Below are 23,739 nucleotides of genomic sequence, written 5' to 3' on the forward strand. Positions count from 1 at the left end.
GGGTCGATTCCCAGTCAAGTTATGACGGAAAATTAACTCTTTATGTTTCGAGTGGGTCTAGAGTCCTTGAGATCTGTAAAAGTATAATTATTTTTAATATAATATATTATCATACATACATATAATCACGTCTATATCAGACAGAAACAACAATCTTGAAAATACTGAAAGGCCACTTTCAGCTGTTTGGCTTAAAGATAGAATTGAGATTCAAGTAGTGAGAAGTTGCTAGCCCATAGCCTAAAAGAGGAATCCCAAGGTTATAGGCATATCCCTTAGTCGGCTTTTAGGACATCCACGGGAAAGAGATGGAGTGGTCCTATTCTTTTTTCTATTGATGCCGGGAACCACAGCATCACTATATATGTATATTATCGCTGAGTAATAAACTCAACGAGATAAATAACTTACCAATACAGTATCGTTGGGTTTGTATTCCATAACGCAAGTATCGATATACTTTGGGGCTATCTCCTCCCACCCTAAGGTTGACTGGAAGAGATTGTTTTGCGATAAGTCCGCCTTTGTATTTTATTTCTTGTGTTTTTTTTTCTTATGGTGCAATAAAGCGTCCATCTAAATCTCTCTAATTTGTACACTATATTAATTTCAATAGTCTTACCACTTGTCACATTTCCTAAGCGTATACAAACATTTTTTTAAGGTCCGTATATATTTCAATAGTCTTACCACTTGTCAGATTTCCTAAGCGTACCTTAAAAAAATGTTTGTATACTTTTTTTTCCCCATTACGTAAAATAAGAGCGGCTTAATGAGGTCCTAACTTCATTCAGCCACTTGAAAAAGGACGCTAAGATTGTGGAACGATTCGGACATAATTTGTTTAGTCCTAAATATTTTAGACGAAGAGCGTCAGTGTTAGAATGGCTTAGGTGAAAATGCGTAATGCGCATAAAAGGTAAAAGTTTGAATCCCATCTCGGCCAACCCCATCTGTACCAATGACTGTTTTAGTAGTTACGTACATAAGTTTGTATACCAACCGATTCTTCTACGATGAGGGAAAACATCGTCAGATGGAAGTCGCTTCGTGTAAAAACCCGACTCACCCAATCCAGGGTCCATGGTCCAACGCATACCCATATCCAGAGTGGTGAGGATGCAACCGGGACTAAAGCCAGGTGGAAGGTGGAGCTTTAGACGAAGGGATCGGGTATAAATATAAATTGTATCTTTTATTATAAAACTAGCTGTGCCCGCGACTTCGTCCGCGTGGAATAGTTATTTTGGGCATCATATTTATTTTTGCAAACATCCTCCTCGACTTTATCAATCGGCGGTCACGCGTATTAGAAAGAACGCTGGTTCGCCGTTATGTGCATTAGGGTGCGTCCACATCGGGCGAATGTGCCGCGAATGTGCAGCTCGCGAGCCGTTTGCGAGCTGCGCGCGTACAATTTTGTTCGAGCGCCGCTCCTGCGCCGCCCGCGCGCAGTTCACGCGCAACCTAAGCGCCGTACGCGATCAGCGCGCGGGCGGCGCGCTAGCGGCTCGCGTCTTCCTTCCACCCGCGTCTCAATCCCCGCACCCCTTACCCGCTCAGTTCGTTTCTGATTATTGGAGGTTAAGTACGTGTTGTCATGGAGTGGACGGAGGAGAACTGTTTACGCTTAATTGAAACATATAAAAGATTTCCAGTTTTGTGGGATCCTAAAGATCAATATTACTATAGAAAAAATGTAAAAAATGATGCGTGGAAAGAAATTGGTGCTATAATGGGAAGCGATTATGAACAATGCCGTAGCAAACTGTTAAGTCTTTTATCTTCTTTTAGAAGAGAGAAAGGAAAAAGTCAAAAAAGTAAAGGGACAGGGAAAGGCGAGTAAAAAACTATTTGTTACTTTTTATGTTTTATTTTATTAGTTAAATTGACTATGTAACTAATATTATTCTATATTTTTAGGTGCATCCGAGACTTACAAAAGTAGATGGTTTGCCTATGACGCTTTTTCCTTTTTAGCTGATCGGGATAAACCAAGGAAACGTATAAATACTGTAAGTAATTAAATCAACAATATTTATCTTGAAATGCAATACGGCCTTCATTTACGCAATAAGAAACAATCTCATCTCTTATTTCGTTTATTTCTCTTGAATATCTTATTTGTGATGTTTGAATATTTGAAAGAGATGTCAAATTAGGTACGGATTGATTTATATACATATTGGAATTAGTTGTATAACTATCGGTGGCGTTCTGTTTCAAATAATTATGCAAGTGAATAATACTCATAACGACTACTTCAGCAACTTCTGGTTTTAATATCATAGGTTTTCTAAGTACCCTAAAAATGGATGATGCAATGCCAAAGGCACTCTCAACAATTCTGCGAGCTCTGCTTAATCTATAGTTAAAAATGCGTTCCGGAGTGCCTTTACTGTGGTTACCGGAGTATGGTTTCATCACATGTTTATCTAGAGCAAAAGCGCTGTCAGCAACAAAGAAGTAGGGTATCGCTTTAGTCCTGTAAGGTAATGCTTTTTCTTGTGGTAAATTTAAGGAGCCATTTTGCATCATCTTGTAGAACTCTGTATCTTTGAATATCCCTCCATCAGATATACGCCCCTGGCAACCAACATCAGCAAACATAAATTTATAATCTGAGTCTACCAGTGCAAACAGAACAATACTAAAAGTAGATTTGTAATTATGATATTCAGTTCCACTTTTCGGAGGTGCCTGTATGACTATATGTTTACCGTCTATTGCGCCAATGCAATGGGGCAAATGCCATTTATCTTCGAATCCTTTACTCACTTCTAGCCATATTTCTGGTCTCCTTGGCACCTGAAAAATAATAATATAAATATAAAAACATTATTACAGGAACAGGCAGATATAGAACAAGATAAAGTGGATGAGCGACAGGTACAAGATGATGGAATAAATACTGACACTGAAAGCGACCTGTCTTTTATTGAACCTCCGCCGTCCAAAAAGAAAAAATCGACGGATGATAAAATCGTAACTGAAGCCCTACAATGTTTAAAGACTGCTACAGAAAAATTGAGCGATAATTCCAAATTGTCACAAGAAGTACATTCATTTATAAATTTTATTGGAGCCAAAATGGAATCTTATTCACGTTCAACAAAAAATATGGTTCAACAGGCAATATTTGATGTCATAATGAAAGCTGATTCTGGGTACTATGATTATCAACCAAATATGCAAGTGTCAACGCAAGGTTATACAACTTATTCTCAAAGTGCTTCTACGTCCAGACCGCACAGTCAGGAAAGTAATTATTCGGCAGAAGATACGAATGACAGCTACAGTGATTTGTTTCAATAATAACTACTTTCTTTTTGTAAACTTATATGTTGCTTATAAAAAAGGCTATGTGATTATTTAATAAAGATAATTAGAAAAATACTCACACGTACGTTTTCCTTTAAACACTTGATAATCGCCAAACACACTTCAGGAATAATAATACTTATACTTTGCTTAGAAATTCTAAAAAGGTACTGCAAGCTTGTGTAGGAATCTCCAGTGGCCAAGAATCGTAATGTCAAACTTAATTTATTTTCAACTGAAATTGGTAGCCTAAAATGCGTTTCCTTTTTAGCAATCTTGAAACTAAGCATGTGTAGTAGATTTTCATATAATTCTGGTGACAATTTTAAAAAATTTGCATAGTGGCCGCTTAATTGATGGCTTTTGAACTCCGCTACTATATTCTGTTTTCTTTTAAAAATAGGATTTTGCCACCAACGCCGTTGTCTCTTTTTTTTCCTTTTTATCAGTAATATAATAGCTAATGATGCAGCAATTATATTAAAAGCACTAGTGTCGTCCGACATCTTCGAAAGTACTGAGCCAGTAAATGGAACTGTAAGCGCGAGGATTGAGTACGCGCAGATCGCGCGCCGCGCGCACGCCTTATACGAGCCTTGTATGAGTTGCGCTAAGGCGGCGCAACGAACCATTGCAGTGACTGCATGCGTGCAGCGCGAGTGCAGTTCGCGTACCGTTCGTGAGTTGCACATTCGCGGCACATTCGCCAGATGTGGACGCACCCTTAAATGTTTCGCTGCCAATTGCTTATAACGACTATATCTCAAAACCTATTCGTCTGATTTATATACTGTAAATGGCAATTTTAGTCTACATGAAAAGCCGAAAGTAATAAACATATTTATTTGGATAAGGATTAATACTGAATTAAAGAAAATTGGTTCCAAAATAACTTATGTTTATAATGAAAAAATAATCTTAAAAAATGAACATAAAAGTGGTTATTGTAAGTAAACCTTAAGAGATAGATATATGCTCTCGCGGACTTTTTTGTGGCAAAAAATGAGCACTTCACATCTTTAGTACATTGTTTTACTATATCTTTGTTGGTTTGCGCAGCGTTCGCGTGGAAAGCTCGCAGATGGCCGACTCATTCAACTTTCACCTGCATTGTTGACGTTTCCCGTAGGAAATCCGGGATAAAATGTAGCCTATAGCCTTCCTCGATAAATAGACTATCTAACAGTGAAAGAATTATTCAAATCGGTTCAGTAGTTTCTGAGATTAGCGCGTTTAAACAAACAAACAAACAAACAAAACAAACTCTTCAGCTTTATAATATTAGTATAGATACTAACTGTGCCCGCGACTTCGTCCGCGTGGAAAAGTTATTTTGGGCATCATTGAAGCCCTCAAGGATGACTAATTTTCCCCGTTTATTTCAAATTTTCTATTATTTCTTTGCTCCTTATAGTTGCAGCGTGATGTTATATAGCCTAAAGCCTTTATCAATAAATGGTATTCAACGAAAAAAAAAATTTTTCATATCGAACCAGTAGTTCCTGAGATTAGCGCGTTCAAACAAACAAACTCTTTAGCTTTATAATATAAGTATAGATTTTGCAGATTTATTCGGCATTTAATATATTAGTTTTTCGTGGAAATTACTTACTTCTCGGAGCTAAAATAAAGGTTATACAACTCTCGTGCTTACATACAAAAAGAAATCAATTCATCCACCGCTATGTTTTCACGTAAAGGCACGTAAATACAAAGAAATAAGCACAATTTTCCTTTTAAAATATTTAGCAGGTAAGTATGAATGGAGGTCATTAATTCATTCATATAATCACGTCTATAACCCTTGCGGGAAAGACAGAGCCAGCGATCTTGATAGACCGACAGGTCACGTTCAGATGTTAGGTTAAATATAATAATAGGGATTGTAAAATTTTTGTTTGTGTATGTATGTATGTATCACAATGCCCCAAAATACTTGGAACAGTATAATTTACACCGGTCCCCCGTCTTGTGGGGAGATTAAAATTCTGACCGTATCTCACGAAAGCGTCACAGTAGCAGATACGTGACGTGAAATAGCGAAATAACGTGGATAAAGAATCTGCAGTGTGATGAAAGTAAAAAAAAAATATTCACACGAAAAATTATGTTTGCACTTTAAGGCACTTCGCTCCGAAAACATACTAACACACATATGTTTGCAATAAATAAATTAACAACGATTAAAAAAATGAATCTTAAGAACCCTTTTTGCCTTTTGTATAAAATCTACAAAAAATATGTTGCATGATGAATGTCATTATGCAACATATATTATGCAAAATTTATTTAATATATCAATAAATTACCTTTATTTTCCGCTCGATGTACAAACACATTTAGCTTTGTGCCATTAAGACACTTTTCTGTTAAACCCCGTTAAAAGCAACATTGGCGTCGACAATAGCCGGTAGGTATATCTGACAGAGCCCTTTAGCGTTCAGCAATTTCTTAAACGACGCTTTTGTTACTCTTCTCATTATAGAAATGAAAGCCTCACACGCGTCTGTCATCTTATTCTTCTTCTTTGCATGTCGATTTGTCTTACGTTTTTATGTGAGATATAACTTTATTAGTAACTCCTGTTTTATGACTAGACCACATAAGGAGCCTTTAATACATATATATAATCACGTATAAATATATCCCTTGCAGGTAGGCAGAACCAACAATCTTTAAAAGACTAATAGGCTGCTTGGCTCAATGATAGAATTGAAATTCAAATATTGACAGATTGCTAGTCCATCGCCTAAAAGAATATCCCAAGTTTATAAGCCTATCCCTTAGTCGCCTTTCACGATATCCATGGGAATGAGATGGAGGGGTCCTATTCTTTTTTTTATTGCTGCTAGGAATCACATGGTACAAGGGAATTACCAATTCATAACAAATATCAAATGGGCGTTTATACGTCAGTCAGGCAGCGTCCTCTTTCATATATATATATAATCACGTCTTTATTCCTTACGGGGATATCTGAGTCAACTTGAAATAACAAGTTCAGCTGTATGTATATATTATAATTAAAGTTCTAAATTTTTAATTTATAAACAGTTTATATTACCTACTTCTTTACACGAAGGAGTAGGAAATAGAAATGGCTCTCATTCTATTGGGCTATTCAAAGCAAAGAGCACGGGGTTACCGTAGCTGCGTGACCCCGTTGCGTGGTGAGAGGGTGCTGAAAACATTCAATCTTTTCAGTGACACTAGCGTACAGTTACATTCAATATTTTGAAGTAACATTTCGTAAGTGTTAGTTCTGTTATATTTCGAAATGCCGTTCGGTATTTGGTTAAACGTTGACTAAAGGAATTAATTCTATCAGTTAATGCACTGTTATCCCAATTCTATTAGACCGCCGAAGTCAAACATTTCAGAACTGATTTCCTGAATGACACCAATCATGTTGGAGAACTTTCGACGAATAATTAAATTAGTGCTTTTGTTATACCTATTTCTAGTCATTGAGAGCGTCATCGAATCAGTAAGCTTAAAATGCGCGATGCGCAGAAAGAAACAGGTTCTAATCTTAAACCTGCACATTCAGGCAAAGGCATATCCTATCCTCTCCGGAGTAGTAAGGTTGCAACTGGGACTAAAAGCCAGGAGAAAGACGTTAAATAGTAATTCGTGCTTATCCGAATAAATAGAGAAGTCCTTTAATACTCCGGCGGAAAACACTCGGGTTATATTTTAGCTGACATTACGCGACTATTTAGTAGTAAGCGAGTCGCATGAATGAACGAACCTCATTCATTGAAACTCTATGAAAATAGACGGTTGAATGGCAGATATCTTGCTTCCTACACGCTATTAATAAACATTTATGTTTCTTTTTATCAAGCTGTTGCCAGTGATTTCATCTGCCTTAAATTTAAAAAAGAAAATGTATTATGTTATTGCAATGTCTAAGCTATATTACTGCAAAGTTTTATGAAAAGGCGTTTAGTAGTTATTGCGTGAAAGAGTAACAAACACACATCCACTTTCCTAAAGTAGCCTATATTACTTCTAAAGGTTTCTTCTGCATTTGTGCCAATTCATAAACCGTCCATACATTTCCGTATTTTCATAAACATAAGTCATAAAGTAACAAGTATAAGATTCAAGACTCCGTCTGCGTGAAAAGAACCTTTAGTCGTTCTTCGTACTCCACTCTATATGCATGTAAAATTTCATGTAGATCGGTTCAGTCACTTTGACGTTACAGACGGGAAAAACTTTTTCACATTTAAAATATTAGTATGGCTAACCCATCTAGTTAAAATTGAACTTCTAATCTCGTTACTATTGACTCTGTCTACCTTTTCCTATCAACATAGGCGTGTTTTTGTGTAAATACTTACGAATATTTCTATAGTAAACTTCAATATACAGTTTAGCGTAAACTATTTCGTAAAAAACAGACATCGCTTCAAACCACATGGCTACGTGTAATGATACATCAACAATTTTATGGAACAGCAAGTTCTAACTACATGTTGCAAAAGTATAAAAACTATCTGTTTACCGTTCTAAGTCCTGTTCTTGAGAATAGAAAAAAAAATACTGAGATTTAAATTGTTACTGTTATATTTTACATTGTAAATCACAAAGTAAAAGTACGTAAGTAAATAAGTAAGTAAAATAAATTATTTTATTGTGTATGTAAAAAAATTATGTACCTATTTCATTGTAACAATATTATTTACTTTTTGGGTCTTGTGACCTGAAATAAATATATAAATAAATTAAATTAAAACGGGTACCCGGTACATCGTTCGCTTGAGCATCGGTTGTTGGTTAGTGTGGTTAAGTTGCCCGACTGAAAATACCTATGTCTTCTGTAGCACAGGTTCAATTCTACCCGGTACCAATCACTCTTTTTGAGGTTTTCACAATAGTGTGAGTGCTAAACGTGAAAAATATTGTGAGGAAACCCACAAAACTTACTATATTTTTTATTGTTAGACTACCTGTCCCGGCAAACGTTGTTTTGCCATAGAATTCATTTTAAGTAATTTCTAGTAAAAAAAAAAAAATGTTAAGGGAAGACAACCCTTATCACTAAGGGGTATGAAAAATAGATGTTGGCCGATTCTCAGACCTACTCAATATGCTCACAAAATTTCATGAGAATCGGTCAAGCTGTTTCGGAGGTATTTGTGACACGAGAATTTTATACATAACATTACATGGAGATCGGTTCAATTGTTTTGACCTGACATATGGAAAAACAAACTTCCACATTTAAAATATTTGTATGGATAACCTATATCGGTAGACCATGATACAATATAATTTAGGTTTCCTAGAAAGATTACGGCGCTCTGTTAATAACCCCCTCATACCCTAGGGTCCAATCTAGAAAGGCTAGTATATATCGTCAGCGTCAGCTAAACCTATTACCAAGAGAGTAAGCGTACATACATATATACGATCACGCCTTTATCCATTACGAGGTAGACAACGACAATAGTCTCGAAAAGATTGTAAGGCCACTTTCAGCTTTACGGCTTTATGTGATGATAGTACTTGCCCATCGCCTTAATGAAGAATCCCAAATTATTAACCTAGAAAAGTACACGTAGGGTTAAATAAATCTATGTATCCTATACATACATATATAATATAATCACGTCTATATCCCATGCGTGTTAGACAGAGCCAACAGTTTTGAAAAAAGACCGTGTGGAGTTGTTTGACCAAATGATAGAATTGAGGTTTTAAAAGTGACTGGTTGCTAGATAATCTCCTAAAAGAAGAAGCCTAAGTTTATAAACCTATACCTTAGTCGCCTGTTACGACATCCATGGAAAAAACAGATGGAGTGGTCCTATTCTTTTTTCTATCAGTGCCGGGAACCACACGGCACATAAATAAACTTTGAAACAAAAATACTTGATTTTACTCTTAAATGAATATTTATTTCTATATAAATAAATATATACGGGACAAATTACACAGATTGTCTTAGCCTCGAAGTAAGTTCGAAACTTGTGTTACAAGATACTTATCCAAGCATACTATATTTTATAATAAATACTTTTATATGTAGATAAACATCCAAGACCCAGGCCAATCACAGCACGTTCTTTATTCATCATGTCCTAGCCGGGATTCGAACCCGGGACCTCCGATGTCACAGACAAGCGCACTACCGCTACGCCACATAGGCCACTATACCACAGCTGTGTTTGAATTATTCAATTATATATTAGTTATACTACGTAGTACGTACCAATAGATCTGATCTCATCGGAATCGAGTTAAGCCCGAGTCAACATCGTCTGCAAATAGTACCGAGTGCGTGGGCAATCAAATAGGGTTAACGTCTTATATTGCAGTTAAATACAACCTATAACCACGTGAAGGCCCTTGCTGTAACTAACTTTAAACTACATATACTTATATGTGATATATATATAAATATGGTCACGTCTATATCCCTTGCGGGGCAGACAGAGCCAGCCAGTCTTGTCAACAGTCTTGAAAAGACTGAATGGCCACGTTCAGCTATTTGGCTTAATGATAGAATTGAGATTCTAATAGTGACAGGTTGCTAGCCCATCGCCTAAAAAAGAATCCCAAGTTTGTAAGCCTATCACTTAGTCGCCTTTTACGACATCCATGGGAAAGAGATGGAGTGGTTCTGTTCTTTTTTTCATTGGTTCCGGGAACCACAAGGCACGTATATGTGATACTGTACTGATATTACTAAACTTTAAACGGAAATAAAAATTTGTTTCAATTATATCTATATAATTTTGGTAATACACATTTGAAAATATGTGAAGACCACGCTTTTTTGCATGGTGTATATTGAAAATTACTTTTATAGCTTATAACAAAGGTTTTTTTTTTAACGAAACATGATGCTGTGTTTTTTGACGATATGAAATATTTCTTGTCACATTGGCTCTAAAGAATAATTACTACAAACTGCTGGTACAGAGCCAACACTTTCAATTTGTCGTAAATATATCATAGATGATAGGTAAAACATACTTCATAGATCATCTTGATATCAAAATTCCTCAAACTAAGACTGAAAGCAATATTTTCATAAGTGGTAAAATTACTGGCTAGAAACACAAAAATAAAATATTATGTACTCTTATCGAAATTAAAAAGTTAACTATCTGTAAATAAAAAAGCGGAGGCTTGAATGAAGTCACTTACCTAGGTACATACCTACTTACATAGCAACTTAATTTAAGTTTGGAAAAGAAACCTTTTCTTTTCAGTACTTATTTTGCTAGTATGTACCATTAGTTTTTCTAGTATGTTTTATCAGCCAGTAATAAAGAAGAGCAAGAGTTTTATAAATCCCAATTAATGTAATAAATTCGAAAGTAGTTTTTTTTTACCTCTTCAAAGTAAAACCACCAATCCAATTATGATAAACATTATGTGAATATCACAAGTGCCGTGTGGTTCCCGGCACCAATAAAAAAAAAGAATAATACCACTCCATCTCTTTCCCATGGATGTCGTAAAAGGCGACTAAGGGATAGGCTTACAAACTTGGGATTCTTTTTTTAGGCGATGGGCTAGCAACCTGTCACTATTTGTATCTCAATTCTATCATTAAGCCAAATAGCTGAACGTGGCCATTCAGTCTTTTCAAGACTGTTGGCTCTGTCTACCCCGCAAGCGATATAGACGTGACCATATGTATGTATGTATGTAATATCACAAAGTGTGGAGTACAAAGATTTACATAGGTTCAATTCTATGGTTATAAATTAGTCACGCCAAATAAATTTAAGATACGAATAGATGTAAAATGCCAATGTGAATTGAAATTTTCTGCCCGATTTCCTCCAATTGGGGTTTATTTGTAAGAAACGCTTACTCACGTTTGATGGTCATCAATCTTCCTACCAGACTCCTTAAAACCCAAAGAAATCTTTTAGACATCAATCAAAATGTTACGCACCTCTTTACCGAGTAATTATAAAGATTTGAAGGTTTTATGAAAAAAGGCCGGTCAAGTGCGAGTTTCAATATGCCGAAGGTTGGAATACTTATATATATTTTTTTATTTATTTGTAATAAGGCATCAAAGACTTACCATGCTTTAAGGTTTTAACTTTACTTCTCCTTATTAAAATCATTCAGTTCTCGTAAACGTAATCGTACATATTATTATACTAATAAGCGTACGGTGTACTGAAAGAAAAGCAGCTCTCTGACCTTATTATAGAGAAAATTATGTAAATTTTAAACATTACGTGGACTTAGTTCTTTGAAGTTTACAATGCTTGCAAAATATATGGAAACTTCAAAGTCAAGTTACCTAATTCCAAGTTATTGCATTTGTAATATACTCGTATTATAAATTAAATAGGGACAGTTAATTATACCATATAATTCGTCAATTAAAATGTCATAAATACATTCACTAATTAAGACAATTTTCATAAATTAAAATATATATATATAAGATAATTTTATTCATGACTAACCTTTTCTGAGCGTGAACTATCCAAACAACTTTTCAGAACACTTTAAACTCTTAAAATTTCGAACGTACTTTTAAAATCGCATCGAAATGCGATTCGAAATTCATGTGCACTGCAGAAGAAAATCACTGCTCTACACCACAGCCGAACGTTCGATTTTCAAATCGCACATGTCAATCGGAATTGTTCGCGCGTAAAATGGGAGTCTGGGAGGACCGTACGTCCACAGCATTCGATAACTCGATGGAAACTGGCGGGAAAATATTTTCTCCTCTCACGAATGCGGGATGTTGGATGCAGCGCCCTGAGGCTGCGCTGTTTCGTTTCGACGTTTTCCAGCCAGAATTAAACATTGTAAATTCGAAATTTAATTTTTTTTATTTTCTCTTGAAATATTCTTTTGTTACGGATAGTAATATGGTACACTTTTGGAATCATGCAGGTAGGCAAATGTTATTTAATTTATTTTAGGTTATTACTTGTAGTAACTAAAAAAATAAGATAAAACTCGGTCGCAGAAGTTTAACTTTCACATTTTATCCTGTGATTCTCTTTTTAATTTATAAGTGTTATAATGCACCCTACACCACAATGATTCTGGGCCAAGGGGTCATTCATTACAACATTACTGTAAAATTCAAAGAAGTTGTAAAAGAAGATTACCTTTATTGTTTGCAGGGATGGCAGGCATGGCATGGCATGGCAGGTGGAAAGATGTAGTCTCTGCTTACCCCTTCGGGAGATGGGTTAAGTGGGAAGTTTTATGTAGGTATGTATGTGTGTGTATGTATGTAAAAGAAGAATTTTCCTAAATTCTCACGGTAACTGAAAAAGCATTAGACACTCATTAATTTTCATCGTACTTATTTTTTACCTCTTTTACTACTATGAAGATTAAATTATTTGATAAATCAGCTATATATTTTGGTACTTAAGAATAAAACCACTCATTACCTCTTCCACGGACGTCGTAAAAGGTCGTCTATCCCATAGTCGCTTTTTACGTTGGCGTTATGTATGTTTGTATCTATATCCACAGCAGGCATATAAGTGTGGGAGATAATAAGATGATATCATTAGTCTTGGTCATGATCGATAGGCGGCTGGTATAACACGATATGGTATTTGGATAGAAAATGTTAGATACATTTTCCTTGTAGTCACAAGATATTTGGAGGAAGCGACCGTGTAGTTCTCGACACTTAAGTATAAGAACACTCCGTATGTTACCCATGGATGCCGTAAAATGCGATTAAGGGAACGGTCTATAAACGTAAGATTCCACTTGTAGACGATGGGCTAGCGATGTGTTACTATTTAAAAATCAATTCCATAATTTAGCCATACATCTGAACGGTGCTTTTCAGTCTTTCTAAGTATGAAAGAAAAATACTATCCTTATTTGCTTATCATCTCAACGTTTCTAAGGTTAATGGCTTGAAAGTGGAAGGGAAAATGGCGATACTTATTCTGATAGCTGATACAGGCTTCCATATAAATCAAAATAGGCAAAACGATTTAGATAAAACCATTGAATTTTGGTGTACAAGTTTATACATACAGTCACGTCTATATCTCTTGCGGGGTAAACAGAGCCAACAATCTAAATTTGGGATTGTTCTTGTAGGCGATGGGCTAGCAACCTCTCAGATGTAATACGAGTTTGGTGTTTAAAAATACTGGTCAAGTTTTAATAGGACTTGCGCAGGAAGGGTTTCGCTCATCATCACGATTGTAGTTTTGTCACTTAAGTATTTTTTGTTAAAATATATATTTATTTCTAGTATTTGTTGTTATAGCGGCAACAAAAATATATAAATTCTGAAAATATCAGCTTTTTAGCTATCACGATTTATGAAATACAGCCTGGTGACAGACAGACGGACAGACAGACAGCGGAGGCTTAGTAAAAGGGTCCCGTTTTACCTTTTAAGTACGGAACCCCTAATTGGGGATGTAAGTTAACAAATATTCCAAACTAATATTTTTTGCCGAAAGGGGCGTGACCCGTAAAAGCAGTATAGTAATTATCTTGCCATCTGACCTTAAACTTAGAAATCTAACCAGTCTGGATCATGGTTAGTTTTTTTATTTGCCTGAATCTGCATTTTCCATAGAAAGATAAGTTTTCAGATTTAAGATTCATGAACCCTTCAGAAGTTACATCAAAGTTCTTCAAATAGCAATTTTATTTAAGCTTCTCTATGCCTAATTATTCCATTTTTAAAATTAAAATACATAATATTAACTAGACATTTACGCTTCAAAATAATCAATCAGATTAGTTGTATATGTTTCATCTTAATGAATTTCTGAGACTTAGGCTTTCATTACAAATTGGTACCCTGAAAGACGATTGGAACTCAAATAAGGCACACACTTATCCAGAGTCGAGCAAATGAAATTTTGATAGTCAGGTGTTATTAATGTGTGGAATTAATTTACGCCCACGACCCTACTCTTAGTTCGGGAATGCTGGTATATTACATCAAAATGAAGAAACTTTCATTTAATTTCAAATTATTAGGCACAGTTCAAAGTTATTTTGACCCTTGAACGCTGCAAATTTTACTGACTAACTAATACGCTGCGACCACATGTTGTGTCTACATTCATACATATATATATATAATCACGTCTTTATCCCTTGCGGGGTAGACAGAGCCAACAGTCTTAATAAGACTGATAGGCCACGTTCAGCTGTTTGGCTTAATAATAGCATTGAGATTCAAATAGTGTCAGGTTGCTAGTCCATCGCCTAAAAGAATAATCCCAAGTTGATAAGCCCTTACGACATCCATGGGAACGAGATGGAGTGGTCGCATTCTTTTTTTATTGGTGCCGGAAACCACACGGCACACATATTGTGTCTTTAATAAGATATTTCAATTGTTGGCTGGCTGGTTGAACTCTTTGTCCGGAATTCTTACAGGAGCGACTTCCCGCGACTTATCTGGTAAAAAATCTATTACCTCGTTTGCAAGACAAGAAAATTTTGTCAAATCAGTTGGTTGCTTTTACTCCTTGTACGCAAATTTATTCAAACCACCCAGGTTTTTATTGCGCTCAGCCTTGAAAGTCGTCCAAACATTTTCTTACATGTCTAAAATGGTATTATTCTGTTTAATTCTAAACGTTACCCGAATCTGACATCAATCTTCATTATTATGTAATTTTTGGAGGCAAATCAGGGGTGTTATTAATGTGTCGTCTCGACTTTTTATCTTCTTTATGAATGTATCAACCTTTTACCCGCAGCTTTGCCCGCGCGAAAATAGCACCACCTAGGTATACGCGGAAATTCCTTCTCCAAACTCCTAATTATATATAGAAGATTGGATTTGTAGATAACCCGTGAATATATTAGTTGGAATATAAGGCTTCGCGCGTTACTTCATTACTTCTTGTTCTTCCTGGCGCTTACCACGCTCACATCCACAAGCCAGGGCTGTGCCTCTGGAAGAAAGCATAAGAAGAAAGGAGTGACCAGTGAGATGTGAGATGGCAAGTGACAGAAGTAATTATAAAAAACGAACATTCTGTGTCGAACCCAATACGAACTTACGAACGCGACTTTAGTCGCCTTTTACGATAATTTTTCGAGAGACTTGCTTAAATACCGGGAACTACACGGCATTTTCCCAAAGAGGTTTTTAAAAATTTATCAAGAAAGGATTTTTCGCAAGTTTTGCCGACGCGAAGCTCCTGACAGAAGCGAGTTAAAAATAAATTACCCGACCATTTTTAGGAGTGTTTCATTTTCATTAAACAACATTCCACCTGAAAATAAATCAACTTAATTTTGTGCTATAAAACGTAATGAAATACACGCACGTATGCATAATAAACCGTTTGGCAGAGGGCGCTACGGTAAATAAAGGAATGTTCTCCTGTTGTACCTAGTATACTGGAACCAGTATCTACAAGGAGAGGTATTTGCAGTGCAGCCGTACTACCGTAATATGACAAAGAATAAGCTTACTGTAGTCGATGAGCGATTTCGAGGAGTCAGTAAAATTTTTGTTGGCAAATCTTTTTTCAAAATATAAGATTTACTAGAGGCCGCCCGCGACTTCGTCCGCATGGAAACCCTATCAATCCCGCGGGAACTCTGGGATAAAAAGTAGCCTATGTGTTATTCTGGGTCTTCAGCTACCTACATACCAAATTTCATGGTAATCGGTTCAGTAGTTTTTGCGTGAAAGAGTAACAAACATCCATACATCCATACAAACTTTCGCCTTTATAATAGTAGTAAGATTAACGTGCTTTGAACATTGTCTTCGCGTCTTGTAATTTTTTTTTGTCTCTAGTCATTGTATTAGGACAAGAGAGGACTAAAAAATTTTACTTCAAACATATTTTTAGAGATATTTGGCGATATCTTTACGCCTTTAGAAAGATGCACCACATACAAATAATTTATTTAATATTTTAGCAGTATATCGTACATATTATAATCACTTGTTTGTTCCCTTACAAGGTAAACAGAGCCTAACGTGACTTCTTGAAGAGACTGAAAGGCCACGGCCAAGGGTGGGTATATAAGGGCAAGGCTTACTTGGGATTCTTTCTGGGATTTTTTTGGGTGATGAGCTAGCAACCGATCGCTATTTGAATCTCATTTCCATTATTAAGCTATAGAGGCCGCCCGCGACTTCGTCCGCATGGAAACCCTATCAATCCCGCGGGAACTCTGGGATAAAAAGTAGCCTATGTGTTATTCTGGGTCTTCAGCTACCTACATCCATCCATACAAACTTTCGCCTTTATAATAGTAGTAGTAGTAGGATTACATATTTTTTACATATTGAATTTACATACACTGGTATATTGATGTGATGACTATCTACCTGTAAATGAAATACAATTTATATTTGATATGGTTAAGTAATAGTGAGATGCTACATCACGACGTTTATTTTCGTAGCAAACAGCATATTCGTTATCAAAAATATAGAGAGAAAAATGATGTCTTTTCATTGCTCGTGAATAGCAATGGCTAAAAGCAATATTCAGTTACCTAGATGGGCCTAAGATAGAGAACAAAAGGGAATGGACTGGGCTTAATTGAAATTCTCATTCGCCTTGATTGTAATGAACTATATATATTTTGACTTTTCTCGCTAGCATGTAATGCTTTAATTAAATTCGTACTATTTATGCGCTTGTAATCGAAAGAAGTAATCTGGGTGCATATATTTCGTCTTTACCCTGTTCGAATTACTGACTTAAGTAAATGTATGTAATCTGACATATTTTCGAATGTTTAGAATCTTCCTTCTGACTTTAGTTCCGGTTGCATCCTCATAAATCTGGAGTGGAGCCCGGGGTATGCCTTTGACCATGGATCTTGGATTAAGCGAGTCAGGTTTTTACACGAAGCGGCTCCCACTTGATCTCCGCAACCTTTGCAGGTAAACCTAACGCGTATTGGTTCGATATTGCTTACACATCCAGCTGCCTGAATGACGCGTAGGTTTCCTCACGATATTTTCCCTCGCCGTAAGAGCATCAGTTAGTATTAAAACTAATTAAGAAAATCAAATAGATTTACACATATCACGTCTTCATCACTTTTGAGGCAGACAGAGCCACAGAGCCCATAGTTCAAGGACCACGTTTAGCTTAATAACTGTTTTTGGTTTAAACGGACAAGTTCTTTGACAGACGGTTCGCGGAAATTTATCCCATAATTATTTTTAAGTTATGGTCAATTTTGAAATATACTTATTGGTATATAAATTTACAATTACACTGTGCGTATTATATTCTTTTACTTAAACAAACTAAAATAAAGGTCAACAATTTTAAAAGAATGTGAAATAAAAAAACACATATTTCCAGGAAAGGAAAAGCAAAATAAAATGAAAAATTATCATACAGATTTATTTTTGTCATTAATAATACTTTATTTTACAGTGTATTTTTCAAATATTGTTTTTCAATACTTTTCATCTTTATTTTTAGTTTATAAAAATAGACTTTTATACATATGTATTTGTGAATGAATTCAATATTTGTGCGATGCAGTTCCGAATAACATAGCTTAGAATTCACACTTTGGAATCCGAACTATCGGTATATTCCGTAACTTTACAATCTGACTTCGACAGGTCACCAAGTAAGTGAAAATCTATTGCAGTTGACTTGTATTGATCCTACATATACGTTGAACTAGCTTTTACACGCGAACTTGTTGCGTGTAGTACTGGGATTTCCGTGCCGTGTGGTTCCCGGCACAAATAGAAAAAAGAATAGGACTACCCTATCTCTTTCCCATGGATGTCGTAAAAGGCGACTAAGGGATTGGCTTATAAACTTGGGATTCTTCTTTTAGGCGATGGGCTAGCAACCTGTCACTATTTGAATCTCAATTCTATCATTAAGCCAAAGAGCTGAACGTGGCCTTTCAGTCTTTTCAAGACTGATGGCTCGGTCTTCCCCGCAAAAACGTGATGATATGTTTATATGTACTGGGATTACAAAGAGATGAACATTTTGCCTGAAGCTTTGCTCGCGTTCAACTAAAACTCGTGTTATTCCGTCCCTATGGGAATTTCCAGAAAGCAAATTCACATGTTTAAAACCTAATATACAATTATTTTTTTAAACGAAATAATTCTAATTTGTTACAGCATTTTAGTTGTGAAAGGGTTATAGACTAGACAGAATTTCTCACCTATATTTTTACATACCTACGTAAATAAAAATACGTTTCTTTCCGACGGGGTAGGCTGAGACAATATGATTGTTTTTACTTGCCATGATAATTTTAATACAGTTTTGATATGAAAATGTATTCGGGATTTTTTTTGCGTCTTGTACTGGAAATATTTTTTTAGAGAACAAGATATCATAACTTGTTTTTAAATCCTCCATTGTTTTAACAGTATTGTTTCAACAATTGTCAGGATTCAAAAACAAGGTAAATCAAATTTTTTTTTACTTTACTGTATAATGTTCTGTACCAAGGCTTATCCCTAATTAAAAGCGGTAAATCCATTTTAATGGAAAGCTTTTGACTTTAACCCTTACCCCCCGGGGTAGTGATTTTTAACGAATTTCTGCTTTTGAACTATATTACCATATTAAGGTAGGTAAAAGGAAACGCACAGATTTTTTTTTAAGTTTTTTATTATACCTAGAAGTACTATTTTCAAGACCTAGACTTAAAAGTACCGTCAGGAACTTTGTGTTATCACAATGTTAGGAACTTTGATAGAAACTATAAAAGTAATGAGATTCAATAATGACTTAGTAATAATTAAATTAATAGGTTTTTAATTATAGATTAACCTCGTGGTATTCAACAAAACAATTTTTTTTCATTTAGACAAAAAAACACGTTGCAATGCGAACATTTACTATGAGGTTTCGATTGAATCTTCTTCAAACTACAAACCTCACACCTTCCCCTGTTCTCTACGAACGTAGGCCAATGGATGCCTCTGTTACCCAAGCGTACGTCTTTTATAGTGGAATAGTCAGATTTGCGACGTTTCGAAGGGCCGCCTTTCCCAGTATTATCAGTAGAAGTCTTTCTTTTCTGACCAGCATCTTTCATTGACATCAAGCCTTGAGTAACAGAGCGTCGAAAATCTTTTACGGTAGTCTGTTCCACTATAAGTCCATGAATGACATATGAATTGACAAATGCGATATCCAGAAGACCTCAAAACAACCTGTGCCACCATTTCGGAGATTTGCGATCTATACAGTAAAGGCCTCTCAAACGATCAGCGGTATCTACGCCGCCCATAAAACTATTGTAATCTTTGACAGCTACAGGGCATATAATGGCAGACTTGGATCTATTTTTTTCTTTACGTGACACAGTTGGCTCTTGGTTTCCATGAAAATTAGATAATAAATGAACCACTTTGTTATCCTTCCATTTCCAATATCCAATGTCTAAATTTGAAAACCGATGATCACTGTCGCCCCTTTTCATTTGAGAATCAGCGAGCATATTTCCCGGCAGTCCTTTTCTATTACTTCGGATAGTAATAGAAAAGGACTACCGGCCACATGCGTAGGTGTTTTCAGTTGTCAGTTTCTCAAACAAAGGAACAGACGAGAAAAAATTATCAAAGTAAACTACCTTCCACTCTAATACATCTTCATTTGACGGCGACGATGGCGGAACTTCGGCGAAAACACTGTCTAGAGCTCTTTCAAATACCTCATCGAAGCCTCTTGGTGAGGGTAGTTGAAGATTTTCTACTTCATCATCGGACACACCTGCATCAGACTCTTCGTTGCAGTCCGGAAGCTCTTCTAATAGCAGGGCTTCAATTAGAGCAGAATTGTTTGTAATATCCATCTCAATAGCTCAAACAATAAGCAAATAGTTCAGAACAATAATAAAAATTAAAAAACATTCGTCTATAATAAAACAAAGTATCCACTTCATCGAGTATAAGTATTATGAAAACCCATAATTTTTGAAACTAAATTCACCTGACGGTACTTGTAAGTCCGCATCAGTTTTTATCAAATATTCATATAAAATAAAGTGATAATGCATTAAAACAGCTTTTAGAAATGTAGTTAATGATATAAACAACGTAAATAGTAAAAAACAATAGCACTTACCTATGATATTCTATTTATAAAACATTTCCAATTACACCGCACAACGAAGTGATGAAAAGTTTGACAAGTTGTAACTCGCTGTTCAAATATTTCGGCAACATTACGCGGTAATTCAAAAAACGCTCTGTGATTGGCTTACGGAAACGGTACTCGGAAGGATCGTCAGTTGTAGTTATCATAAAGTGTTTTCGTACTTAAGTTAGAAGACCAAAAATGGGGAGGTACTTCTAAGTACCGTAAGGAGGGAAAGGGTTAAAAATTCCAAAATGAGATATATTTCGTATATCAAAGCAAATTTTTTACCCTTTGACTTTTCTTGGAAATGAATTGCTTAATGACCATAGATCCTATGGGAACAAAAATACAGGAGTAAAATCTGAAAGGCTCAAAAAATGTTTTGGATTCCCGAGATTTCACTTGAAAGCTTCTGAGAAAACATTTTTAACAAACTGATCTTAATCATTTCATTATTCATTACTGTGCAAAAGTTAGATTATTCAGAATAAAAACATAATGCTTGTTAAAAAAATTTCTTCGCTTCTGCTTTTTAGGGTTGCGTAGGAATTATATTTTTTTATATACATACATACATACATAAAATCACGCCTCTTTCCCGGAGGGGTAGGCAGAGACTACCTCTTTCCACTTGCCACGATCTCTGCATACTTCCTTCGCTTCATTTTTTTCATGTCCGTCCGTAATGTCATAGCCATTTTATTCAGAGCCGTGTGAAGTCGTGCCTCGATACTTGCTGGATCTCATAGTAGCCAAATTTGTTTGTTACCGCTTCTTCTGCACTGACGCCTTGGAAGCGGCAGTAAACTTAGTTTTTAAGTAATATATTTGACGTCAACCAAGTTGTTAAACCATACGACAATTATTAAGCGATATAATAATATCCTATAATAATGATTAAAACATTTTGAATTTTGAAAAAAAAAAAAAAAAACTGAATTTTGAATTTTTGAATTTTTCTAAAACTACCCCCAAAACTAGTCCTAATAAAGGCTGAAGTTATTCTATGGATTTTTAAGTTATCTCTCATCTCTCTTACCTGCGACGCTTTACCTAAATGTCGCAACTTTCTTCATGCAAGCTCGTCGGTTTTGGGTACTCTAGACTTGACCTTGTGCGAGAACGTCTCCGATTTGATCAAGGAATATTCTTCTAGGGGTTCCCACTCCACCAGTCCCATTCAAAACAACAAACAAAAAAGCTAAAAATAAAAAAGTATATGTCATATGAGGTTCTAATCCAATATAATGTACGCATACCTGCATTATATGAGGATGATTTCCAGAGGTTCACGTCACAATACATTTTTAAGGGCCAATCTGTATATTTAAACCGGAATCCTCTCCAGAGGATTTTGATCAACCTGAGTGGCATACACAATGATCTATTTATAGACCTCGATAACGAATATTTACAACCTGCCCCATAATATTTACCAGTCCACTGCTCATTCATACATACAAATAATCTCGACTATCGGGGTAGACAGAGCCGACAGTTTGAACAGACTGAAATACCATGTCGTCCAGGTATTCGGCTTAAGATAGAATTGAGATTCAAATAGTGGCAGGTTGCTAGCCCATCGCTACAAAAAGAATTATAAGCTTATAAGCTGTATCTTAGTCGCCTTTTACGACATCCATTGCAAAGATATAGAATGGTTCTGTTTTAAAGTGCCCAGAACCACATGGTATTGCTCGTTCATCTTGTTTGAAAACGGTAAGTTAGATTTTTTATTATTAAAGTCATTATTATCGTGAAGGGACTAACGTCTGACCGTCGTGACCTTGTTGGCCAGACTAACCTTAGCTTAAAAATCTTAGCTCACGATAACAAAGGTGACATCGTGAGCCAAGATCAGTTCTCGTCAGAAAAAAAAAACAAAGACGCCGCCATTAATTAAACAAATTCTTTGAAAATTCCGGCCAAGATGTAAATAAATCGAAAAGGTTAAGTGAAATTAGGTATGAAGAGACCTTTTCTTAGAAACTAATGGTTAACGGCTCTCAATTTGCGGGCTCTTGAGACTGAGTTCAAATCCATGTTGCATGGATTTTGATAAGTAATAGATAGACGAAATTCGAAAAGAATGACCAGGTTTTTGTGTAAGACTTACAGTAGTTTTAAGAAACGTAAGAATTCTTTGGGACAATTTATTTATTAGGTGTTTAGTTTGCTGTCAAATTAAACCATTTGCTCGGTGAAGACTGATAAGCCCAGGACTTTATTGGAAATGTTTCGGGCTCAGTTGAATGTAAGTTAATTAAAAGTTGGTCACTTGGTCCCAATCATCTTGGATTATATTATTATTATCTCTGATAACTTTGTCGCTTTTCGCAAAAACTTACGAGGAAATATCTCGTTTTGACTAGTTTGAAGTTTGGCATAAACCCAGTTAGTAAAAGTATAATACCAGTAAGTATATATGAATTAATTTCATAACTTTAAAAAGTGCGCAGTGTGGACACTTTTACATACAACACTATTTACCTACATAATTAGTACTGAGATCCTCAATAGGACGTCAAAACTAGGATTTTAATTGGAACTGTTAATAACTTGTAATGTTTGTTAAATGGCTTGTATTTTTGAATCTTTACTTACTTATTAATATTAACGTTTTTTGGAAGTGATTTTTTTATAATCAATTTTAGTTCGTTTGAAGCAAGATGAGGCCAAAGGTGGTGCACGCTAGCAAACCTAAATAATAAACCTCAAATTACATAAACCTAAAAACTTAGGGTTAAGGCTAGTCTACAATAAATATCTGATATGCTAACGAGAGATACCCTTGAAACTTGGTAATAATCATACAAACAAAAAGATTTAACGTTAAAACTCTGTCATAAACACCAACGTTCGTCGAATACATTACTTTATTACAAAGTTTAATATTTAACTTGATCACGTAACATGTTCAAATGCACTAACTTGCTTTTGCACAGCGAAAAAAAATACTACTTCAAAAACCTTGTTTTTCTTTGAGAAATGGTTAATTATAAGGGCTAAAAGGCTTAATTAAATGTCGATGTTTTCTTTTAGGCGATGAGCTTGCAACATGTCATTATTTGGGCGTGATTGGGTCAGGTAACTACTTGCTCTGTCGACCCCATTAGGGGTAAGATTTGATAAATGTGTTGTCAACAAACATAAGATCAGGCCACGTAAAACAAAAAAACTAATTTATTTCCTGTTTTTATGGAAATTTGAGATTATATTATCTATTATCTCAAATTTCCATAAAACAGGAAAGGATTGCTTCCAAGGTATGGAGGGATATTAAGAGAAAAAAAACCTATAAGAGGTAAAATGTCGATCAGCTGACCGATTTACTATGGTAGGTACTACAAGAAAA

At 35.5% G+C, this 23,739-nt stretch overlaps 1 protein-coding gene across 1 annotated transcript; it reads left to right on the top strand.

Annotated features, from left to right (window-relative positions):
* Positions 1–1,368: 1,368 nt before the first annotated feature.
* Positions 1,369–3,676, top strand: LOC132904373 (uncharacterized). Its single transcript, XM_060954593.1, has 3 exons — positions 1,369–1,838; positions 1,924–2,015; positions 2,848–3,676. The coding sequence occupies exons 1-3, from the start codon at positions 1,601–1,603 to the stop codon at positions 3,313–3,315; spliced, it is 798 nt and encodes a 265-aa protein (XP_060810576.1). The 5' UTR covers positions 1,369–1,600; the 3' UTR covers positions 3,316–3,676.
* The last annotated feature ends 20,063 nt before the right edge of the window (positions 3,677–23,739 follow it).

Source organism: Amyelois transitella, chromosome 4 (genome assembly GCF_032362555.1).
Source record: "Amyelois transitella isolate CPQ chromosome 4, ilAmyTran1.1, whole genome shotgun sequence".
NCBI classification, from domain to species: Eukaryota; Metazoa; Arthropoda; class Insecta; order Lepidoptera; family Pyralidae; genus Amyelois; species Amyelois transitella.

Coding starts and splice junctions, on each gene's coding strand:
- LOC132904373 (XM_060954593.1), top strand. CDS start 1,601: ATGGAGTGGACGGAGGAGAACTGTTTACGCTTAATTGAAACATATAAA. Junction 1,839..1,923: donor AAGTAAAGGGACAGGGAAAG/GCGAGTAAAAAA, acceptor CTATATTTTTAG/GTGCATCCGAGACTTACAAA. Junction 2,016..2,847: donor CAAGGAAACGTATAAATACT/GTAAGTAATTAA, acceptor ACATTATTACAG/GAACAGGCAGATATAGAACA.